Consider the following 24,912-nt stretch of genomic DNA (forward strand, 5'->3'; position numbering starts at 1 on the left):
CAATTGCCAAGGGAAATAGGGTCAACAAAAGTATCAGTTGGATTTAGTAACAAGAGGCCATTGTTTGCCAGAGCAGTCTTAAGGGAATTGTTGAAAGGTAGAGTAAGAAGAAACAACTGTAAGAGGATAATGAAATGGGTTGACATGGTACTTAATATGATATCTCACACAGCAGCATTTAACCAAGTAATTACTTTCTGCCAGTGCTTGCCTTCAATGTTCCACCCTGTTGGCTGGGAGAGAAAAGAAAATAACTTTTAGCTCTATCTGTAGTATACCTCAGACCCAGGTAGGGACCTTCAAGCCCATTTACTATGGGTGCTTCTCTGAGGTTTGGTAACAGTTCCTCTTCTTGGGCAGGGAGTAGGGACTGCCTGAAAATAAGAGGAGGAGAGATTTTCTTAAGTGAGCTCCTAGGGTATGACTAAGATTGAGAATTTGAAGTAGCAACAGTGAAAAGATTTGGCAGTGTTAAGATTAGGCTTAGTAATTTTTTTATTCTGTTAGTATTCACTAGAGTTTTAATCGGTTTTGACTGGAAAGCCAAAAATGAAACAACAACAAAAACACTTTCTTGAGGGTGGGGATCGGAGCGGTAGGTTAGGGACCCCAGCCAGGGATGTAGTAAAGCAGCAGTAGTTGGAAAGCCCAAAAGCGAGAGGAAAAAAATGAAAAGACTGTCTTGGCGAACCAAGAGAGTAGCTCTACCTCTAGATGGTCTAGGGTTTATTGGATCTGTAAAGAACAGACACAGTGGAATTCGTTTCCAAATTTCTTCAATCCTCGAAGTTGGGATTTAGGGGGGTGTTAAAACAAGAAAAACAAGAGAAGCGCAGGCAAAGTTCTTATTTGCCTGGGCAACAGTTCCCCTTAGAGATTTCCTACCCTCCGCCCATTTTGGCCAGCAACTTCCTTTTGCGGAGAGTGATGCGGCCACTTTAACACTGGTTGGCAGCGGCAGAGTCGCCCCCACCCGCCGCGTAGCATCGAGGGCTAAACCTGCTGTGGCCACACGGAGCCCTGCTCTGAGTGGCTAGCTGGCGTGGCGAGCTGCGACCTCCAAAGGTTATGTTTCATTGCCACTCCGAAAGCGTGGGGACTCCGCAGTCCTGGGCCTCCATGTGACTCAGTTTGGGCGCGTAGACCGCAGGCAGCAGTGGCTTTTGGGACCAGATTTGCAGCCCTCGTGACCTGGACAAGCCCTCCCTCAGGACTAAGTAGCACACCTACTGTGCTAACAGATGAGAGAAGATGACAAAGGAGCCCAGGGCTGACAGCACAACTCCGTCTTGCCAGGCAAGTTCCAGGCGCTCAGGCGGGAGCCGCCGCGGTGGGATAGGTTAAGGTTCAGGGCCCGAGGAGGAAGGCACAGGACACTGAAGGTTCCAAGGCGCGGTGGGCGAGCACCTCCTTTCTGTGGGTTGCTTTACTGCGATGGGAAATCCCGCTCAACTGTGCCTTTGTTTCCTTTTGACTAGAAAACTTATTTTTTCGAAAGGAACCTCAGAACCATAAGCAAATAGCCCAGTGTCTTAAATGGCTTAGAAATCTGGTGTGAGCATCAGCCAGGTGCAGAGCCAGTGCAGAAGATTTTGATTTTGAGTTTTATTTGGCTTCATGTCAAAGTAATTTGAATCAAAATAATTTGGTCTGGTAGTTTTGAACTATTTTTCAGTATTAGTTAAGATCTTTTAAGGTCAGAGTGCCCATACGGTGGTGCACGCTTGTAAACCCAGCTACTAGGAAGGCTGAGATAGGAATCACAAGTTTGAGGCCAGCCTGGGCAAGACACCGTCTAAAAATCGGTGGCAGAGTAACCCTGGATACTGGAGATTTACCCACCTCTCCCCAAGTTAGAGTTTAAACATATGACCCTTCCATTTTAACACTATAGTGTGTTCAACATAAATGGAGTTAACTCCATTTAAAATCTCATTTAAATCAGAAAATAGGTGAGCAAATCTAAATTAATGATTAACCCACATTTGAAGCAAACAGGGTAAATGTTACTGGTGTGTCCAACTTCATGGATCTTGAAGTATAAGTCATATTTATATTGTTAAATCATTTATGCCTCATCTGTTGAGTCATTTGCTGTCATTCTCCTTTTTTGTTCAATTAAAAACTATATGCTATTAAATCTTACATTTAAATCTTCTCTAGGCCCCACATCCCCTTCTTCATCCCACCCCACTTCTTTGCTTCCTTTTTATTAAAGAATCTCTTTGAAAGATTTGCCTCCCTCTAGTTCCTCTTCTACTTACTTCTCCCCACTTCCATCTCAGGCAGTTTGTCCTCCTTGTGCCCTACTTGTCTGGGTGTTATGAGTGAACATCTTGGGAACCTGTGTCTGTGTACAGTTCTTATTTTTCATGACCCCTCAGTCTCATTTGACACAGCTGACCATCCCTCCTCTTTAATATTCTTTCTTCATCACTCTTTCTTTTTCACTTGGCTTCCGTGTCATCAAATTCTCGTGCATTTCCTTCTACCTCTTTGATCACCCCTGTGTCTCCAGGCTTTTTAACTACTAAATGTTAGAGTGCACAGGGCTCAGTTCTTGGCCCTATTCTCTTTCTAGACATATTTTTCCCCAAAGGTTATTTCTGTCCCAGGCCATATTCTGTGGCTATCAATAACATCTATAAACTGACACCTTCCAAATTTTTATCTCTAGGTTTACTTCTCTGTGTTCCAATATATATGTATCCAATTCTTTTTTTCAATATCTCCACTTGGAAATTTGATGGTCATTTAAATTTAGTATATACACACAAAATTATTGATTCCACATCTAACTAGTAGTCCTCTTTTGTGCTTTCCTCTCAATAATCATCCTTATTTCAGTTAAAATTACTGCCATTCAAGTAGACTGAAACTCTTGGAATCATTGCTGATTTTTCTTTTTAGAAATCATTCTTGACTCTTCCTTTTAGCTCAGACTCTACATTTAACATCAAAAAAATTCTGTGGACTGTACCTTGAAAAGATATCTCAAATCTGATTACATCTCTGTCCCTAAGTTGAGCCATAGTAGTAAAGTCCTTACTTCTGCCCTTCCTGCTCTATAGTCTTTATCCAAGCAACACCAGTTTTTTTGTTTTTTGTTTTTTTCAGACACATCAGAACTTTCACTTCCCTTCAAAACCTTCTAGTGGTTTCTCTTCAGAGTCATAAAAACCAAATACTTACAAAGGCTTTGAAACCTGTGTGATCTAGCCCCTGACTACTCTGATCTCATCTCCTAACTTCCCTCTCACCCACTCAACTGTAGTGACACTGATCCTGCTGTTGTTCTCTTTGCCTGCAGGGAGTCTCTGCTAGACCATTGCAGGCTATACTCCCTCATTTCCCTCCTTTACATGCTGCCTCAGTACTTATTGTCCTGTTAGAACAAGATCCTTTTTGCTACTATCTCTGTGGGATGGGCTGATATTAGACACTGAATGCTACTCTATAGTACAGTCATTGTCCTCTATCTGTGAGGAATACATTCCAGGACCTCCAATGGATGCCTGAAACTAGATAAAAAGCCAAATCCTATATATCATGAGATTTTTCCTATACATAGGTACTTTTGATAAAGTTTAATTTATAGATTAGTCATATTAAGAAATTAAAATAATAAAATAGAACAATGATAACAATATACTATAATATGGAGTAGTGATCACCAGCATGACTAACTCTTCTTGTGCTTTGGAAAGTAAACTAAGCGTTACCTGAACACTAATCCTGCAATACCATGACAGTTAATCTGATACCCAACAGGTGGGTAGCATATATAGCTTAGATACACCGGACAAAGGAATGATTCATGTATAGGTGGGATTGGGTTGGAAAGAACATGATTTAATTACACTTCTCAAAACAGCAAGCAATTTAAAGCTCATGGATTATTTATTTCTGGAATTTTTTATTTGGTCTGCATTTGACCCATGTATGAAACCAGGGAAAGAAACTGCAGAAAAGGGAGAACGTATTTTACACAAAGCATGTATATTACATGAAGCTTATGATATCTTTAAAACATTGTTGGTTGCTAATGCTCTCTGATATTAAAAATGCACAGCTATTTTTTCCTCAATGTCATTTTTGACAATTTGCCTTTAAATTCTGTATTCTTATAAAATCTTTTCCTGGTTTTGAGAAGTTTGCCCTTTATACCAGTTCTCATTTCTCATTTTTAAATACAGAAAATGGAAGAAAATTATTATTCAGTTTACCAAAAAGAGGAAGAAATCATTTTTGGGGTGGGGGGAGGGGTTTGGGCAATCCGGAGCTTCCTAGTTACTGAGCAAAGAGAGACAGGGTCTTCAAGTTGGCAAAACAGGTGCCCAGGTAAAGATTAGTTTTATATTTTTTGTTTTTCAATCTGACAGGATTAGTTTTTTTAAAACTAATTAAACATTCACTTGCTCATGTTAGATGTTATGGAGAAGAATGTACTGTCCCATAGTTCTTATAATTATTTAAAATACTGGAGGAGCTCTACTTGGTTTAGAGTTCACAAACTTGTGCTCTTTGAAAGTCTCCATTTATGTTAAAAACAGATGAAATAGAGTTAAACCTGAAGATTGGCTAAACCTATTTGAAATTTGTACATATGGCATATGAAGATGATGCTATCTGGGCATCAAGTTAACATGCCCTGTATTGAAAAATTCCAAGCCAAAACAATTTTTTTATTTATTAAAAGCTTATTTTTTCAGATTGCAGAATCATCATTGAAAAAGGTGTATTTATATATGTATATGTGTGAGAAGAGTAATATACATATTCTTCATATACGTGTAAACAAAGGAAAAATATAAATTTCTATATATTTATAGTCATATATATATATATACACACAAATATGTAATCCACAGATAATTAGTGCCAACTGAGGATTGAACCCAGAGTTGTTTTATCACTGAGCCACATCCCCAGCCCTTTTTATTTTTATTTTGAGATAGGATCTCACTAAGTTGCTTAGGGCCTTACTCAGTTGCTAAGGCTGGTCTCAAGCTTACAATTCAACTATCTCAGCCTCCTGAGTCACTGGGATTACAGGCATTCACCCCTGTGCCTGTCTGATGCTAACTTTTTGGTATACTTTTTTCCTATCTAACTTATTTTTCTATATCTTATTACTTTATTTTCTTTTATAAACTGAAATCATACTGTATTTAGTATTTTATAGTCTACTTTTTCATGTATTATTTATGGAAACATTTTCTCTTATTAAAATTATAACATTCCTAAATATTTTTAATGATTTAATAAGATTTGATTATATAAATATGAATGATCATATGAATATGACATAGTTTATGTTGTCATTCCCAGTTTTGGAGCATTTTAATTATTTATCTCCAATAGAATTTTGGATAGTCTGTGAAAATATAGTCATATAACTCACATTTCAAACATGCAATAAAAAGTCTCTGAAGATCCTGTGACCGAAAGCTGAGTCCATTTAAGAAACTGCCAGGGGATGGGGAGGCCCAGGAAGACCCCTGTGCAGAGGCTGGAGGAGCAAAGGGCAGTGCAGCAGAAGATGAGCCAGGTCATGCAGATCACTGATTGTCTTAGTAAATTTTGATTTGAGACACAATAGGAAACCAGTACAGGGTTGAAAATGGTAATAACTTATCAGATGTATGTTTAGAAAGATCAGTTTGACTGAAGAATGAATTAGACTGACCAAAAGTTAAAGACCTAAGGGGCACTGCAGTCCACCTGGGAGAGATGTTGATCTAGAATGAAGTTGTAGTAGACAGTGGAACAATTTTTGAGTTTGAACTTGGTGATTTCTTGGATGTAAAGGAGTAGGAGAAGAAGAGGTAGGTGTCAAGGATACCTCAGGTTTTTTTCATAACTCAGCAAACAATGGTGCCATTGATCATGATGGAAAAGTCAGAGAAAAAGAGGTGGAAGCCACCTCCCAGGTCAGTAAGTAACACAAGTTGAGTTCTATGATCAGGATATTTTGAGAATACAGAGGAGGAGTGCTTATTTTAACTTAGAAAGTGAAAGGAAATGCTTTCTGGCAAATAGAATCCATGAATGGTATCTTTAAACAAGGAACTCTTCATGCAGACAGTGGGGAATAGTATATGCTGAGCAGGTGGGACACAGAAGCAAGACATGACATTTTGGCGGATTGCAAATAGTTGGATATTGTAGCTCTGAAGAGTAGTGTGGTAGGAGCAGATGTTACGGATAAAAGCATAGAGGAGCTGGCATATTATTCTAATAGGATATAATTTTTTTCTTGAAGATGTAAGGTATTATCAAGAGCACACTTTAAGCAAAAGAAAAATAGTCTTTCTTTGCAAAAATATCTTTTTGTTTGTTTTTGGAGTACCAGGGATTGAACTCAAGGGCACTTGACCACTGAGCCACATCATCAGCCCTATTTTGTATTTTATTTAGAGACAGGGTCTCATTGAGTTGCTTAGCACCTTGCTTTTGCTGAGGCTGGCTTTGAACTCAATATCTTCCTTCCTTAGCCTCCCAAGCCACTAGGATTATAGATATGTACTACTGCACCAGACACAAAAATATCTTTCTAAAGATAATCTAAAGGGGAAGAGATCAAGAAGCAATGAGACTAGTTGGATATTTGTGGAAATCTAAGGAGTAATGATAGGACTAATGCAAAGCAGGAACATGGAGAGAATGGGAAGATTTGAAAAACCTTTAGAAGACAGCATTATCAGAAGGAATTAAAGATTAGTTAGATGGAATTTTGGGGAAGGTTAGTTTGAATAGGGAAAAGATTGTTAGAATGATTCCAGGTTTCTCTGTTCAAAGGTAAATAGTTACTACTATCATCGACAAAGATCCAGAATATCTGAGGTAGAACAGATTGAAGAGGAAAGATTGAATAATTTATTCATCTGTTGGTCCTTCTTTCCATCTGTCTTAACTTATGAGAACATTATTGACCAGATACTATTGACTTAACCTTGTAAGAGGTCAACTGTTCCAAGACACAGTTTGGTATATTTCATTTGTATTCTGTGGCCCAGTCTCCATTAAATCATTCTAGAGTAGTGTGCAGAGCTGCAAGTGCTAGAGCAGGGGATGACTCAGAAACAGGATCACTAGCTTAATCAGGTCTACAGTCATTATCTCAGATGGAGATGAGCTTGTCCATCTTTGGAAAATCTCCTGAAGTCACGATATACCTTCAGCTACAGTTCTTCCACTTCTCACAATTTAAGTCAATCCTGCAAGGCTGCAGGGATAGTCATGCTGCCTTCTTAATGCCAGAGGTTTTCTACCAGTTCCTGATTGCCTGATAATATGCATGTGCTTTGTTTCTTTGATCATTTCCTGAAGATGCATTTAGCTAAAAACATTTATCATATTTTATGACAGGTCCAGCTACTGACTCTTCTCCTTAGTCATTATGCATGAGAACTTGTTTGCTAGAAAACAAATTTTTGGCACACAGTAAAAACACCTTGTCAAGCTGCCATTCAGACTGAGGAAAGCTCAGTAAGGAGCAATTCGGTATTTATTGGCCAAGAGCCAATGGCAGAACTTAGTCTTAAGTCTCCTGAACTGTCTGATCTACTGCAAAAAAACCTGTAAATCTGCTTTTGGTATTGTTATAGATTTAAATATATACACACATGCATACATTTATATATACATGAGAGACACGTATATATACTTGAAAAATATATATGCACATACATACATATATTTCAAATTATGAAAGAGTGCCCTCATGAATTGGTATTGTATAGGAAAAATAACAATTGTGTGTCTTTATGAGTGTATGAATCTATATGCATACATATATACTCATACTTTCAAGCAAGCATAAGCAAAGACTTATATTCAATATAATTTTAACAGAATTGGGATCATGGTGTAAATATTATTGTATATTTTAGTTTATCTTTAAAAGATGAATAAATATTGTTTCAAAGGCATTTCAATCAAAGTGAACACCTTTCGTTCATGTGTGAAGTTAGAGAAGAGTGAGGCTAGAGTCATGCAGAAGAGAAAAGGGCCCAGGCTGTTTACTGGCATTTTTTTAAAAAATGTCTTAATATAGTGATAACATATAACACAAAAATGCACAGTACAACGTATATAGTTGAGTGAATCAAAAAGCAAGCAACAATGTAACTGTTCTCTCATCATTTTTCCAACCATTATATACTATAAAGATTGTCTTTTAAAAAGACATAGTTTTTATATAAAGTCACTTGTTATTATGCCTAAGTATTTGGTGTTTTTGAAAACTGTTAAAATGACTTTTTGGTAATATTCTTTTTCTTTGTTGTTGGTGTACAGAAATACAATTGAATTATTTATGTTGTTCTTATAGAATGATCTTGCTAAACTTCTTAATAGTTACTTTTGATAATTTTTTCTTCAGATAAAGCGTACTTTTATCCTAGTTTGCTAAGAGCATTTTAATGAACAGATGTTGAATTATATTTTTTATAAAATATTTTTATACTTTATTCTGTCAATGTGATTACTTATGTTCATTGATTTTACCTGTTAGATTAATCCTGCCTTCCTAAGAAAAACCAAGCTTGGTTGTGATACAGTGTCCCTTTTTAAAAAGGATTCACTTTTCTACTGTTTAATGTGCATGTGTGATTTTTGAATAGTCATGGGTAGCTTGGCATGTTCTTTTCCCTTTTGTAAAACATCAGGTTTGGTGTCATAATTATTCTGACCTCATAAACATGAGCTGGAAAAGGATTCCTTTTTAAAATAATCTTCTGGTTTTATTACTTCTTCTTTAAATATTTGGTGGATTTCCCTGGTTACCACTTGAGCCTAGAATTTTATCTGTGGGGGAATTTTCAATTATGAATCTATTTCTTAAATAATAAAAGAATTATTCAGATTTATTTCTTCTTGTGGTTGTTTTCAGAAATTTTTTTTGTAGGAATGTGTCTATTTCATGCTGGTTTTCACTTCTATTGATATATAGTTGCTTCTGATAGTCTTTTCTTTCTTTTTGATACTGGGGATTGAACCCAGGGGTATTCTACTACTGAGCTAGATTCCTGACCCTTTTTATTTTTGTTTTGAAACAGGATCTCACCAAGTTGCCAAGGCTGTCCTTGAACTTGCAATCCTCCTACCTCAGCCTCCTGAGAGCTAGGATTACAAGAATGTGCCACTGTGCCTGGCTTGTGATAGTTTTTTGTTATATTTTCGTGTCTGCAAGGTCATTAGTAAGATCCCATTTTCATTTCTGACATTGACTTTTTGTGCTTTTTCTTACTGTGTGTATGACTAGATTGTCAGCTATTTTCTTTCAGCACTGTAAAGCTATCATTGTATCTTTTCAGAAACCTTCTAATTATGGTACACTTGAGAGTAACCTATTTTTTCCTTGCTTTTTAAAAGACTTCTAGTTATTTTTAACTGTTAGCAATTTTACTATGAAGAAGCAAAGTGTGAATTTCTTTTTCTTGAGGTTCATAGGATTTTTATAATTTTTGATTTGATGTCTGCATTGTTGCAGAGTCTTCATATTCTCTTAAATTATTGCTTTGTTCTTTTCTCTCTCTCCTGTGCTTTATTATGAATGACTTTGTCTAGCCTGTTTTCCAGTTTCTGAAACTTGTTTTCAGTTCTTTCTTCTGCTTTCCTAATCTGATATTCAAAATATTCATTAACTTCTTAATTTCAATTCTTATATTTTAAATCATGATACTTTATACCTGCCATGTTCTTTTTTAAAAGTTTCCATTTATCTGACAAAATTCTCAAACTTCTCTTTCCTTGAACATAGCAACCAGAGTTATTAGTGAAAGCCTAGAATTCTTGTAGATTTGTTCCTACTGTCACTTGCTTTTGCTGGTTCTCTTTTCTTCTTCCAGAGAGGATTTATCTTTGTTCCTGCCAGATTCCTGGAAGCAATAACAATCTGTGGTCACTTTAATCTGACTTTAGTTTGGGGATTATTAAAAATGGTGCTTCTGTTCCTGGAAGGATCCATCTTTTCCTAGGCCACCCTCACACCAACTGTGTAGACCTCAGGGTCCTAACCCAAAGTATGCAGCTGCATATCACTTGGGTGGACCCCAGGATCACACTTTTGTTTCCTTGACTGTGAGTGGCCATCTAAATCACAGCACAGCACTCCCCTCCCCCGACAGCCAAATTGAAAAATACCCTAGGGTGAGGTGAGGTCTCTAGAATTCTTTCTTCCAGATTTGGGTTTCATAATTCTCCACTATGTTATTCTCTGATGGCTTGAGCCTATGTTGTTTATATTTTTCCAGCTTTCCAGTTGCCCTCAATAGCAGTATTGGTCCAGTTACCTAGTCCATCATTACTAGAAGTGGAAGCTGCAAATAAACACTTTCTGATGTTTGAGGAACAGGCCAAGAGAGAAATTTTTAGTCAGGGAAACCCAGTGGGGGGTTGGAGGTAGGCTTATGGTTCTGAAGGATAATTAAATGGACACAGCATGGCGAGTAAAAGCAGAAGAATAAAACAACCTGATAGATATCAAAGGGAGCAGACTGAAAACAGTTCAGACAGCTACATGCTGATAGACAGGATATGGGTATCAAAGAAAGTGAACTTGAGTTTTTAACACAATATATCCCCTAAAAGGATTTCCCTTATTTAAAAAAAAATGCAGTGTAGAAAGTGTGCAGTAATATTGCTTTTTATCCAAAAGACACCAGCCTGTATAGAAATCTCTGAATCCAGAGTTGGAAGCACTGTAGAAAGGTATTTTGTTTTATGTCTTGATGGTGGAATGATGGTTCTTTTCTTCACTTTGTAAACCTATTTTCTAACTTAACCTATAATGAATGTGCCATATTTCTATTCACATGATCTTTAAACATGTAACAGAATTGCTCATTTTAAAATCCTACAAGTACGGATTTTACCACATTGAAACTACTGTTCTGAGTAATTAATATGTACCAATTTTTAAAAGTCCAACAAAATACATTTGAATTGAATCAGGCACAGTGGTGCATACCTGTAATTCCAGCTACTCAGGAGGCTGAGGCAGGAGGATCACAAGTTGAAATCCAGCCTTTGCAACTCAGCAAGACCCTGTCTCAAAATAAAAAATAAAAAAGACTGGGGATGTGGCTCAGTGATTAAGTACCCCTGGATTTAATCCCTGGTACCAAAAAAATAATAATTTGGATTTATTAGTTCCTATTCTGGTTGAATCAACAATTTATATGATAGAGGTGATAAAGAGATGATTGGCTATCTCTCTAAACCTAAATAACTCTGTTAGACTTGTATTTGGAATTATCTAATCATCTATTCAAAAGTTATTTATTGAATGCTAACTATATGCTAAGCTCTGGGAATACATAGCAGTGAGCAAGATAAATTTGGTCCTTTTTCTAATAGAGTCCAGTGGAAAAGATGAGAAACTTAGCATAAACCATAAACATAATTATAGTTATGACTAGGGCCATGAGGGAAAGATAGATTCCATATCTCCAAACTTTCTAATGGAAGCTCTAATATCTAAAAATGAAAGGCACAAGTACTGGTTTACTTTGATGGCAAATAAGTATCATAGGTAACATTTGATAATTAATCCTTTTATTCAGGCTGGTTCTTTGCCATCCTTATGGATTCTTTGCAAGTCCCAAGAGAAAAAGATAAATAGTAGCTGATTCTCAAGATAATTATCACAATCTAAGATCAAGATGGATCCAAATCCTACCCATCCTATTTCTGAAAGTATTTATTAGCCTAGATGGGATTTAAAAATACTTCTGGTATAAAGGAGTTCAAGAACAGTTCAGTGTTTCTCATCTCACTAGCCCAGATCTGTCCCAGCATTTTGACAGAGCTCGTCATTGCCATGCTATAGTTGAAGGATTGGCAAACTTTTTTTGTAAAGGGTTAGATAATAAATATTAGGCTTTATGGGCCATACAGTTTCTGTTACACCTGCTCAACCCTGCCTACATAAATCAACTAGCATGACTGTCTTCCAATAAAAGTGTAATTTACAGAAACAGATGGTAGGCTGTTTCATGGCTAATCCATGCTGTAGTTCTTTGCCTTGTATTTGGATATTATGTACATAACTGTTTAGTTATGGACAACTAGAAGTTTAAGCAGAAAAATATTACAAGGTGTTACAAGATTTCAGAACCTTTCAAAACCAGGTAGCAGAATTGGTCTGCTGGATCTGGGTTTTTGGCACAACCAGGAAGCCTCCTGGAAGATGGGGAAGCCACCAGTTCCTGAATCACATCAACTCTCCCAGAATCTTAACTAGGAAAATAGGTACCTCATATTTAACTCAAATATGTCAGCTCCTCTGACCAATGGAAATTACATCTGGTACATTAACTTCAAAGGAATCTCGGAAATAGAGTTTTTAGTATTTGTTGTACAGGAAGGTACATTAAAAGGAGATTGGAATAAGTCTGGAATAAGCACATCTGCAGTATTTGCTACAAAACACACCTTTGGCTACTTAACATCCATACGTGCCCTTCTTTGCATAGCTAAACTCCCAGATAACAATAATAGTTATTAATGGTAAGCATACCACCACCTACCAAGTTACACAAGGCACAGACTTGGGAGCCATCCACAATCTTTCCTCTTTCACCTCCCATTACCTCCTAGATATTTTTGACTCTACTATCAGTTCATTAGTTCCAGGCTCTGCTTTCTTACTTAGATTATTAGAATAACCTCTCAACTGACTGTTCTCCTAGTCTAGGACTTACATCCTCTAGCCTAGTCAGTTTACCACAACTCCTTTAACCTAAGATAAGTAAAAGCATGTCACTCCCTTCCTTAACACCCACCAGGGCTCTTTATCTGCCAGTATGACTAAATATGAAGTCCTGAGCATATTTTAAGTCCCTTCTGCTCCTCTTAATCCTCCCTTTCCTTGTCTCATTATTGCCTTCCTCCTTCTCTACCCCAACATGTGTGCACTTGAACTATGTATATATGCATAGTACAAAATTATCCTAACCTACTTTGCCCTCTGTCACCTGGACATTTTTGAAAATTCTGTTCTTGCTACCTGAAAATATCTACTTCTCTTGGTCCTGCGAATGTGAAATGTCCAGTACCATAGGTGGCACCTGATATTCCAAATAAAATATCCATACAGTGAGTTCGGATTATCTGTCCAATCACCCTGGCTTCATATTCCTAAATTCAGCAGGTGTCAGCATTGAATGTTTCAACAAAGTTTATGTATTAAAAACAATAAAACACAAATAACAAATATTAATTGAACAAGAAATCACTGATTTTACATATATCTGCCACAAGATGGTGCTGTTCAGGTATGAAAGAAAAAAGCTTTTCAAGGTAAAGGAGTCAATACTAAATGCCACAATTTTTAATGTGTTAAATTTCAAAGGTGGTGATTCAAATACCTACGCTTTTCCTGTAATAAACACGTTAATATAAGCTGTATATATGTGTATATTTTATTATCAAATTATTATTGACAATTATTTTACTACTATCATTTGAGAACCTCTTCTCAAGTGATCAAAGTATTTTAAAAATGTAAACATTAACTGTTCTTTTTTTTTTTTCTTGCAGTATGGGAATTGAACCCAGGGGAGTTCTACCACTGAGCTATATTCCCCAGCCCTTTCTAGTTTTTATTTTGAACAAGTGTGTTACTTACCTGTTGAAGCTGGCCTCAAACTTGGGATCGTCCTGCCTCAGTCTCCTGAGTATCTGGAATAACTGGCATGAACCATGGGGCCCAAACTAAATATTAACTCTTAATTCTAGGACAACAAACTTTACAAGAATCAACTGGAAAATCTGAAATTTATAGAGAAGATCAGCAAGCTGGAAATTAAGGCAAGAGTTAATGTATTCTTTCTTGAGTCGAAAGGCTAGAAATGGGCAGAATTTCTATCCATGTTGCCATCTACAGGAGAATCCTTCTTTGGGGAAACCTCAATAACCCTCTTAAGACCTTTCAGCAGATTAGATGTGGCCCACCCAGATTATGGAGGCTAATCTGCTTTACTCAAAGACTGCTGATGTAAATATCAACCGTTTCTAAAAATATCTTCTCAGAAACATCTAATCTGGTATTTGGCCAATAGCTGGGCACAATGGTCTCACTAAGCTGACCCATAAATTTAACCATCACAAATAGCAAGAGAAGCTGAACTTGGTATGAAAAAGAAATTCACACTGGTATATCCATTTTTAGTTGTGGGTAGGATGAGAGGGTTGGCAGCTGGAACTGCCCCAGAGGAGTCTCCTGGGAAATTTCTACAGGAAGAAGAGACTGTGCTGCCCTGACCTCCCTCTCTACACAAAGGTTTTCTCCTGGGGCAAAGAGTACACTCGGGAACCAATCAGTGTTGGGGATGAGAAAGAGCAATAACCAGGCAGACATGATCATTTCACCCCAATAGACTTTCTCCTGATTTATTTGTTTCGAAATGAGATTGAGGTTTGAGGCAGTTCTTAGAAGGGTCGTGACTCCTCCTGTTTTATGCAGGAAAGAGAAACAGTTAGAAGAGAACTTCCCCAGACATCCACTGCCACAGCCCCAATTTACCTGTCTCTGTATAAGCTAGCTCTGCCTTCCCTGATTGTCACCATGGAACTCTGTTCATTTTTCTTGCAAAGGCAGGTGACTCTCATTGTACACTGATAATCACAGGATTATCAGTTCTCTTGTCATTAACATCTTGATACCAAATCACCTCTCAGCAGTGCTTCCCCTCCAACTTTCACCTCATTTTTCTCCTTTCTTTTGTATCAAAACTTCTCAAAAGGATTGTCTATATTCCTTCCGTCTCTCTCTCCCTCTCTTTTTCTTTTATCTTTTTTTTTCTTTCTTTGTTCCTTTTTTCGCAGTACCAGGGATTAAACCCAGGGATGCTCTACTGCTGAGCTATATCCCAAGTTCTTTTTTATTTCTTATTTTGAGATAGGGTCTCACTAAGTTGCCCAGGCTGGCCTCAAACTTGCTATACTTCTACCTCAGCCTCAGAGTAGTTGGGATTACAGGTGTATTCCTCCATATCCAGCTATCCTATATTCATTTTCCAATTTCTCTTCTTCCTTTGAACCCTGTTCAAGTAGACTTTCTCCTTCCCTTGCCTATCACTCTGCCAGGTGTGTTCTTACCTCAGTCAGTAGTAGTCTCCACATGACAACATTCATTGGCCCTTTTTTTAGTGCTCATCTTACCTGACCAGTTACTCGCATTTGTAGACACTTAAGTACTCTCTTTCTTTTGAACCATTTTCTTCCTGCAGCAACTGGGGCTCCACACACTCCTGGTTTTCTTCTGACCTCCCTGACCATTGCCCTTCTGCCTCCTTGCTAGTTCTTTTCATTCTTGACTTCCATCATGTTGGAGTGTCCTAGGACTCAGCCTTTGGACCACTTCCTTTTACTTTTCATGCTCCTTCCCTTAATGACCTAACATAGTCTTCAGGTTTCAAATATAATCTCTATAAAGATAAATGCCAGATATGCTTCTCCTGACTACTCCTCTCCCTGAAACTCTAGACTGTATATTCAATGCCTGCCCAACATCATCAGCAAATCCTGTCAATTCTACTTGCAAAAAGACTCCAAATTCAGCCCCTGACACAGTTCCTCTGGTACCACCCTGTCCTAAGCCACCATTGTTGTCTACTGGGTCTCTGCAACAGACTCCTAACTAGTGTTCCTGTTTCTGCCCTTATTTCTCTTGTGCACTACCAGAGTGATTCTATGGAAACTAGTCAGATCATGTCACCCCTCTGGTCAAATGCTCCCCTGACTTCTCCTCTCACTTATTTCCTTTTGCTCTGTCCTTGGTTCACTTGATCCCCACTGTAAGCCCATCTCCCTTGCTCTCCAGACACCAGACACTCCCAGCCTCAGGGCTCGTGTGCTCGTGATTCTCTGCCTAGAATGTTCTTGCTTCACATATCTGCACAGATTAAGTCTTCACTTCATTGTCTTTATTTACATGTCATCCTTCTTCCCTAACAAGTTTGTTTTATTTTTGTTCTTTTTTTTTTTTTTTTTTTGCGGTACTGGGGATCGAACTCAGGGCCTTGTGCTTGTGAGGTAAGCACTCTTCCAGCTGAGCATTTCCCCAGCCCAACAAGTTTGTTTTAAAACAAAATTTCCATCTAACAATTCTACATTTTCTGCCTTATTTTTCCACAGTACTTAATACCTTTTCATGCAGTATATGAGCGCACATGTGTATGTATACTTTATGTACTTATGTATTGTACAGTAAACATATTTCTTGGTTTAGTACCTGTCTTTCCCAACAGAATTTTAGCACCAGAAGAACAAAATAATTTTATGTTGTGTTCACTGAACTTTAACTTCTAGAACTTTGTAGATGATGAGAGAATATTTGTTGAGTGTTCAGACAATGTCTTGTAAGAGCTACATGCTCTTCTCTCAGTCCTAAGAAAAACAGACTACCTCTTTAGGACTTTGCTTGCATTTTCCAACCTCAGCATATTTCAGATTATAAAACCCCCACTCAATGGAGTTGATGCAATGGAACTAAGTCTCATTGGAAAAAACAGAGTAGGACACAGCTCTATAATTAAAGTCAATTCTTAAAAATAAGGGACAAAGTATTTCTCAAGAAGATTATACAAAGAATAAATACTTGGGGCTGGAAGTAGTGCTTAGCATGTGAGATTTCAAATTCGATCCCCAGCACCAAAAAAAGGAGGAGGAGGAAAAAGAATGCTACAAGTTAAGAGGAGTGATAAATCTGCCTCCTAAATAAATCTAAAGAAATGCTATCCTACAGATCAGTTTGCATTCTCTGGATTTTGATACAAATGGAATCATAAAATACATGTCTGAAATTCATCCATGTCATTGTATATATCAGTAGTTCATTCCTTTTTATTGCTAAGTGGTATTTCATGATAAGGATATGCCACATTTTTTTCCCCATTCACGGCTTCAAGAACATTTTTCTTATCTTCTTTACTTTCTGTAAACTGGCAATTATATCTAAAGAATTGAATAGAGTCATGTTCAACTTTTTTGGCATATCAGATTTTATCAGGAGGCATGTAATGCTTGATTGTATCAGCAACACTAAAACTGATCATTAAGTAAGGAAGGAGCTCATTGCGTCTGTTAATCTTTTGTTATATTCATTGAATTCTCTGTTTCAGGTGCATTGATTTTCCTTATACTGGTTACTTTTATCTCCATAGCTATATCTGTATTCAGTTTTCTTTATTTTCATGGTCTTTTTCTTTCCATATTTTTCTCAGTTCTTTTGGCATAGTTAACTGATTTGACTTTGAATAATGTTTATTTCATTCTTTTCTATTTCTATTTTTTCCTAATAGCATTGGGGTCCTTGATGTGTCTAGTCTTCCTCTTCATCTCATTCTGTTATCTCATCTCTGATACTTTTGTTTCATTGATTACATATTCTCTTTAGTGTCTCCTAGAGCAATGTCACTCAAAATGTTTGTCCTTGATAATATAAGAAGTATACACTAGAATGAAAACCATGTTTCTTCCTTCACTGAGAGTGTCTTGCATAGGCTGAACTAAGTGGCTTGCTTACTGATAGAGTTCATTTAAATCCAGTCACAGTCTCCTTATCTTGATAACAGTTCAAAGTCTGGCATCTTGTTCATGGACAACATTTTGAGTAGCACTGTCATAGAACAAAAATATTTATTTAGTGACATTTTCTTTAGCGTCTTTGTTATGTATCTCATAACAATAATAACTGCTAACATTTAGAGAGCACTTACTATGTGCCATGTGCCATTTTAATCTCTTTTGCTCTTCATAAAAACCCTAAATATAGGTAGTATAATTGTAATTTTACAGATGATGAAATCAAAGCACAAAGATATTGAGTAACTTATACAACAAGGCACATAGTCATTTCATAGCAGGGCTGGGATTTACACTCAAGCTGTTAGATTCTGGACTGCATTGCCTTAATAGAAACAGTTTTTAATTTGTCTTCTGTATATTATGATTTTTCTTTATATGTTATTTAATTTCCTGCAATATTTTTGCATGTTTGCCATAGAACATTTGCTGTCTTGTTCTTTCACTCCTATTATCCCTATTTTGTTTTTGTTTTGGTACTAGGGATTGAACCCAGGGTTGCTTTGCCACTAAACCATATCTCCAGTTCCTTTATTTTTTATTTTGAGACAGAATCTAGCTAAATTGTTTAGGGTCTCGCTAAGTGGCTGAGGCTAGCCTTGAACTTGCAATCCTCCTGCCTCAGCTTTTCAAGTCCCTGGGATTACAGTCATGCACCACTGTGCCTGGCAAGCCCTCCTTATTAGTGAAGTTGCTGGCTCAGAGCAGGCACAGTCTGGTTCTCTCCCTTCTTCTAGCAGAAAGAACCACAGTGATGAATCCTACCGTCACCCCAGGTCAGTCACAGAAGTCACGGTTCTGGTGGCAAACATGGATCTCTAGCAAAGAGCTTTACACTTCTTTCTCTGTTAGTTGTCTCCTTATTCCCTGTCTCCAAATTAGGTTACAGTTCCATTTTTTCAGACGTTGTCACTTTCTTCTCTGGTCTGACTAGGCGGCTGAGAGTGCTTTCAAGCTGGTACAACACGTCATAGATTTCTGAAGTCTTCTTTTCTTTTTATGCTGATTAGAATTTAAGAAAAATAAGACAAATGTATGATTCTTCATTGTTTCATTTATTTCTAATCATTTTGTGATCTGGCTTGCACACCAGTTTATGTTAGAAATGTTAGATATTTCTTTGTGAAGAGCACTGCTTGGCACTGGCTAATGACTAAGATATTGATGTAAAGTTGAAGTAACAAACCTATCAGTGATAGGTGAAGATCATTTTAATGGGCACTATGCTGGTAAATAGATGCTTCTGAATGGTTTAACAATTGTGTTCGTATATGGGGGAAGCTTCTTTTGTAGCTTTGCATGGTAAAACGTTTTTCATAATGCAGTAGCAGAAGTCACCAGTGAATCCTAACCAATGGAGAGAGTCAAACTAATTTGGTTTTATTATGTGGGATGTATGTCTGTCATATTTTAGAGTTTTTGTCTTAGAATACCTCTTGGTAAGTAGAACAGTATCATAGAACCAAAACGTAAAGTACAGACATAGCAAATGACAGGCAGTGTTCAGCAATTTTAATTCCTTCACTAGGCAGAGGCAGCAGCAAACACTTTTATTCTTCGTATACAGATGAATGAAATTCTGTATGTATTTTTACTTAATTTGTTCTTTTTTTGGTTTATTTTTGTTTCACCACTTCTGTTGAATAGTTTCTTCTCAATCTGAATGATTTTAGGTTTATGTAGTGAGTTATTTAAGTCATTGTGAATATAATTATACTTCCTTTTTGAACTCTGGACTTTGCCCATAGATAACTAATAAAAATGCTCTGGAATATAGACTGTGGCTCACATTAGAAAATATAAAACCTGTATTTTCTATCTTTTGATAGAAGAACTGCCTATGGGGAGCAGGACTCACTAGTAACCTTGCCAACATTTTCAGTAGTTATTTAAATAACACTTCACATGCGGTATTTTTCTTTTACAACTGACATAATTCTTCCACTCAGAATTTAGAATTTCTGATAATAAAGCAATGTTCTTTGTTGAGTTCACTAAAGAAAATTACAAGCTTTGTTTTCTAGATTTTATTTCCACATTGAGATGTTAATTGTAGGCGAATAAATAAATTGTCTTCAATATTTCTAGGATCAGCTGGAAAAATATATTTCTTACTTTTCACACCTCCTAATTATAATTTCTCTACCAGCTCTGCCACCGCAATAAGGCCTGACCCCAGACTGAAAAAAAAAAAAAAATGTGAATCCTGCACACATTGTTTCATTTGACATTTCAGTTCTTCTCTTTGGGCTAAATCACTGAAGTTGCTGATGTCCTAAAGCCATCTTTAAGATTTGCATCTTATTTGATATTTGTGCTTAATACAAAAATAAATTCTTGTTTAATATTTGAATATTCTGGTTTTTAAACTATTTTCCTGCTCCTAGTCTGTATGGTAATTTGATGGGGAAATTGAGTTTAAACTCCATATTGGGAGAATGGTATATTAGCTTTTCACTAAAATACCAAAGAATTTTATTTTAACCTGGAAGTTTATAGTGCTTATATAACTCCATTTACATTTTCCGAATGTCTCTTGCTATATTAAACTGGACCCTCTGTTTAACTCACCGTGGACTCCCTCTGGGAGGCCTTGTAAAGTTCTCGGAAGACTAGTAGTTTAATATCCCAATTATCTGTTTGCCATTTCTTTCTGAGTATATAGCCTTTTGGAGATTTTCAGGTTGAACAAAAGTTTTCAATTTTTTTAGGTGTTGATAGACCTTTATTCATTTATTTATATGTGGTGCTGAGAATTGAACCATGTCCCTCATGCATGGTAGGCAAGCACTCTACCACTGAGCCACAACCCCAGCCCCAAGTTTTCATTTTTAATGTTGTAATTGAATTTACAATATTCTTCTGCTTTGTTGTTTCTTCTTTTAGATTGAAAAGAAATGCTGAGAAATAAATAAAACTTTCCTCTTCTACCTTGGATATTTATCATGGGTATCGGGAAGTCTAAAGTAGATATCTGTCCTCTTTCTCTCTCTTGCCACAATGTGGATACAAGCCACAGTGTGGATACAAGTCAAGGCCATCATGAGTCAGACCCCATGAAATTGAAAGATGTCTCCTTGGGTGATATTGTGGAGCATAACAATACCACAGAGGATCTTACAGGAGGTCAGGAAGGAGCTCAGGCAGGTGAAGAGATTCCTGAAGAGGAAGCAGAAGAAGAGGTATTCCTCAAATTTGTGATACTGCATGCAGAAGATGACACAGATGAAGCCCTCAGAGTCCAGAATCTGCTACAAAATGACTTTGGTATCAAGCCTGGAATCATCTTTGCTGAGATGCCGTGTGGCAGACAACATTTACAGAATTTAGATGATGCTGTCAATGGTTCTGCATGGACAATCTTATTATTGACTGAAAACTTTTTAAGAGATACTTGGTGTAATTTCCAGTTCTACACATCCTTAATGAATTCAGTGAACAGGCAGCACAAATACAACTCTGTCATACCCATGCGGCCCCTGAACAGTCCCCTTCCCCGGGAAAGGACACCCTTCGCTCTGCAAACCATCAATGCCTTAGAGGAAGAAAGCCGTGGCTTTTCTACACAAGTAGAAAGAATTTTTCAGGAATCCGTGTATAAGACACAACAAACTATATGGAGAGAGACAAGGAATTTGGCACAAAGACAATTTATTGCATGAGATGAAACAGAACACATGGTTGGCTCCTATTTTGTTGTAAGCCAAATGATTAATCTTCACTTGAGAAAGCAATTTCTGAGAAATGTTTTAATAAAAGAGCGCCTGCTCTTACAGAAGCCTATGGAGTATAAGAAAGATACATTTCTGCAGGATAATCTGTAGAATTGTGGTACTCTTTTATTTTCATTGAACCCAAGAACCTTCCTCTCATGGTTTTCCTTGTTTGTGGATATGACAAAAGATATTCTCAGTTCTTAGTCCTTGAACTGAGCCTTGAACAAAAGCATATGTGGCATATATTTTCAAAATGTGACAACACTTCAGTCTCTGAATTTTGTTCTCAAAAAACACATAGAAGAAAATGACCCCAAGATGTCTGACCACCCTCCTTTTGAGGCACTTGTGAACGTTGCAACAAAGCATTCCAGGAACTGAGACCCAGAAATATGGATTGCCAGAATAGAACATTTAGAATGTTGAGTGCTGATGAATATAAAATCAGAAATAGATGTGAGAATGGGAAGTTTTTAAAAAGAACACAGTCAAATGTATTTTCCCTTCTGCTGGAATTTGCATACTTGGAGGCAATTCCCACCACTGATTAGCAACCCTTTTGATAGGGTAGTCATCGGAGACTCCATTGAGTGGTGGTAGGACTCCATAGTGTGGCAGTTAGGGACTCGGTGGAGATGTGCCTAGCCCGAGACTGTCCATGTGAGTCATCATCTGTAATCAGGGTTTTATTTGCAAAGCTTCTGAAAAGCATATGATTGTGTGTGATTAGCTATATGTTCTCCTTTAAGATCAATAGCCACTCTTATAATGGCCTTTTAGAAGTTTCCTTCACCAATAGTGTTCTTCTCAGGAAATATTTCTTATCTCGTGACCCAACTGTGTGTGTGTTGCTGATCATTTTTAAAGGCTAGGAGATGTGTTTTATTACCTCTGCTTATAGTGCCTCATGCTCAGACAAGACAAAGAGACCTCAAACAGACCTATTCCTTTCCCTCACAGCCCTTCTGCCCATCTGAGATTGCAGGAGTGCCATCAAGTACAGATGGGGAATGAAATGAGAAAAGCACTCATGGCAGGCAGGAGACCTGATTTGGGCCCAATCTCTGCCACTAAGGATGGTTGTTAACAGGGGACAAGCTACTTACTCCCCTTTATCTATGAAATCAGAGTCAGACTGATGACCTTTAAAGGCTTTTGTCCTCTCCCTGGATGTGAAAAACTAGGAAGCAATAAAGAGAACAAGTAAAGATAATTTTGCAAAATGTTATAGCATAGTTGCAGAAGGCTTTGTATATGCCTACAATAAAGGATATTTTTAATATTTTCAGCATTTTAATTCTGTCCATTATGCTTTCATAGTCATATTTCTCAGATTTTTTAAAATACATTTTTATAGGGCCCTTTGAGCAAACACATTCTTTATAATTTTTCTTTCGCCTTATCCCCAATTTTCTGCGTACCCTGTTGGTACTGGACTTGCTCACAGCTTACTGCAGTTCACCTCTTTACAGCCACAATCCAAATGTGAGTAAATCAGACCTCCTGCTCTATTAGTGCATATTAGAGAATGAGATTATTTTCATTGCATGGTGACATGTTCTTAACCTTAATGTCTCTTTTTGTCACCATAGCTTACTATTCACTTTTCTTTTTCAGTTTTTAAATAAGTATTAACCTTTTTTTTGCAATAATGCTTCCTGTATCTCAAATTTCACATAATAAACCATTAACCACCCACCCTTTATGCCTGCCAAGCTAGAATAGATTCTGGATGGTATTTTTTAAATAAATGTTTTTAATTCTTTATCCTTGACTGAATTTGATTATTTCTAACTCCAATGAAGACTAGAAAAGTGTTTTGAAGAGATGCATCAATCTGTACTCCTCCAGAGAGTACCAGGCACAATATCTTAGCCAATCTGGAATTCAGAATTTTTTTAAGGTGAAGAAAAATGTTAAATACTAAATAACTGTATTGTTGAAATTAAATTGAACTGGGCACAATGATACACACCAGTAATCCCAGCACTCAGGAGGCTGAGGTAGAAGGATCACAAGTTTGAGGCTGACTTACAGTAACTTAGTGAAACCCTGTCTCAAATAAAAAGAGTTGAAGATGCAGCTCATGGTAGAGCACCTTTGGGTTCAATCCCCAGCACTGAAACAAACAAACAAACAAAAAATCCCAACTACTCAGAAGGCTGAAGCAGAAAGATCCTGAGTTTGAGGCCAGTATCAGCAATTTATGGAGACTGTCTCAAAAAATGCTGGTGATGTAGCTTGGTGGTAGAGCACCACTGGATTCAATACTCTGTACCAGAAGGAAAAGAAGAAAGAAATTAACAATTGTAGAAAGAGAATATCAAAATAGCTAAGCTGAGGCTGAAAAGAGGTAAACATGGGCTTCTTCATTTTTGTGTACCTATGTCCACGTGGATATAAATAAACACACACATGCAGAAATTCTAGGGAGCTTACATTTTGAGCACTTTGTGACTGGCTCATCCTGGAGCTTCACCAGAATGTTCTTAATGCTGCTGCATTGTACACTTAAAAATGAGTAAAATGGTAACGTAATCTATAAAACAAAGCTGAAGGCATCTACATCTGACCATCATTCCCCTGAACTGGCTTCAAAGCTGACACTTCTAGACTCCATTTTCCTGCTTTTCTAGTTTATGGCCCAACTTTCCTAATTTGTTAGAGGTATGGGACCATGCTCTTACATCCTCCCTGCCTCCAACTTCCTCCACACCACACCCACCATTAGCAGTTCACATACCTATTGCCCATCATGGGGTTCTTGATGGTAACTGTAAATTGTGTTCTTGTGTCAGTTTGGAAAACCCAGTACCACAAAGCCTAAACCATAGATATAGTTATTATCTAACTTAATAAGACTTCTTCCAGGTATGGCAGCTTGAAAGTGTCATTCAAATTCAAGTTCTTAACATACAATGGAATATTATACAGACTTAAAAAGGGAATAAAATTCTGATACATGCTACAACAGTGGATGAACCTTGAAAACATCATGCTAAACAAATAAGCCAGACACAAAAGGATAAATGTTGTATGATTCTACCTATATGAGGGAAATTCATAAGACAGAAAAAAGAATAAATTACCAGGCACTGGTGAAAGAGGAATAGGGAGTTATTGTTTAATGGGTACATAGTTTCAGTTTGGAATTATGAAAAGGTTCTGGAAACATGGTGGGTTGCACAGCATTGTGAATGTTCTATATACATATTTAATCCATTTAATGTAGCCCCTTTGTGGGATTTAGCAACTCCCAGATAATTTTGCCTCATTTGGAAATAGGCTGAAGTTTATACTCTTTCCCTTGGGTTGGGCAGTGAGGAGGAGTAAGAGATGCACAGATCAACTTTGCTCCTTGTTTTCCCATCCAACTTCAGTTCTACCCTGAATTCAACAGGTTGCTTGCCTGGGTCAATCCTTTCCAGGAAATTCGGGCTGCTTTATATCTAGGTGCCTTGTCCTTCACCTTTGCAAATTCCCAGGCATGAGTTGGTCCAGGAATGGACCTGAAACCTCCTTACTGGAGGAGGTGTGACACCACAAGTCATAGAAGCAACTTCTTTGTTCTGTCTCACCCTCTGCAGCTCAGTCCTAAACT

The 24,912-nt window shown here is 37.3% G+C and overlaps 1 protein-coding gene across 2 annotated transcripts; it reads left to right on the forward strand.

The window, feature by feature from the left end:
* The first annotated feature begins 933 nt into the window (after positions 1-933).
* On the forward strand, positions 934-23,078 carry Ticam2 (TIR domain containing adaptor molecule 2). 2 transcript variants are annotated; one of them, XM_047555048.1, is made up of 2 exons: positions 934-1,296; positions 20,482-23,078. In XM_047555048.1, exon 2 carries the CDS (start codon positions 20,541-20,543, stop codon positions 21,255-21,257), a length of 717 nt encoding a protein of 238 aa, XP_047411004.1. In that variant the 5' UTR covers positions 934-1,296; positions 20,482-20,540; the 3' UTR covers positions 21,258-23,078. The 2 variants fall into 2 exon arrangements, with proteins under 2 accessions (XP_047411004.1, XP_047411003.1); XM_047555047.1 differs by lacking the exon at positions 934-1,296 and adding an exon at positions 13,562-13,818.
* Positions 23,079-24,912: the final 1,834 nt, after the last annotated feature.

Source organism: Sciurus carolinensis, chromosome 6 (assembly GCF_902686445.1).
Source record: "Sciurus carolinensis chromosome 6, mSciCar1.2, whole genome shotgun sequence".
In the NCBI taxonomy this organism is placed as follows: Eukaryota; Metazoa; Chordata; class Mammalia; order Rodentia; family Sciuridae; genus Sciurus; species Sciurus carolinensis.

Bases quoted from the DNA above. Each gene is read 5' to 3' on its own strand.
- Ticam2 (XM_047555048.1), top strand. From the start codon at position 20,541: ATGGGTATCGGGAAGTCTAAAGTAGATATCTGTCCTCTTTCTCTCTCT.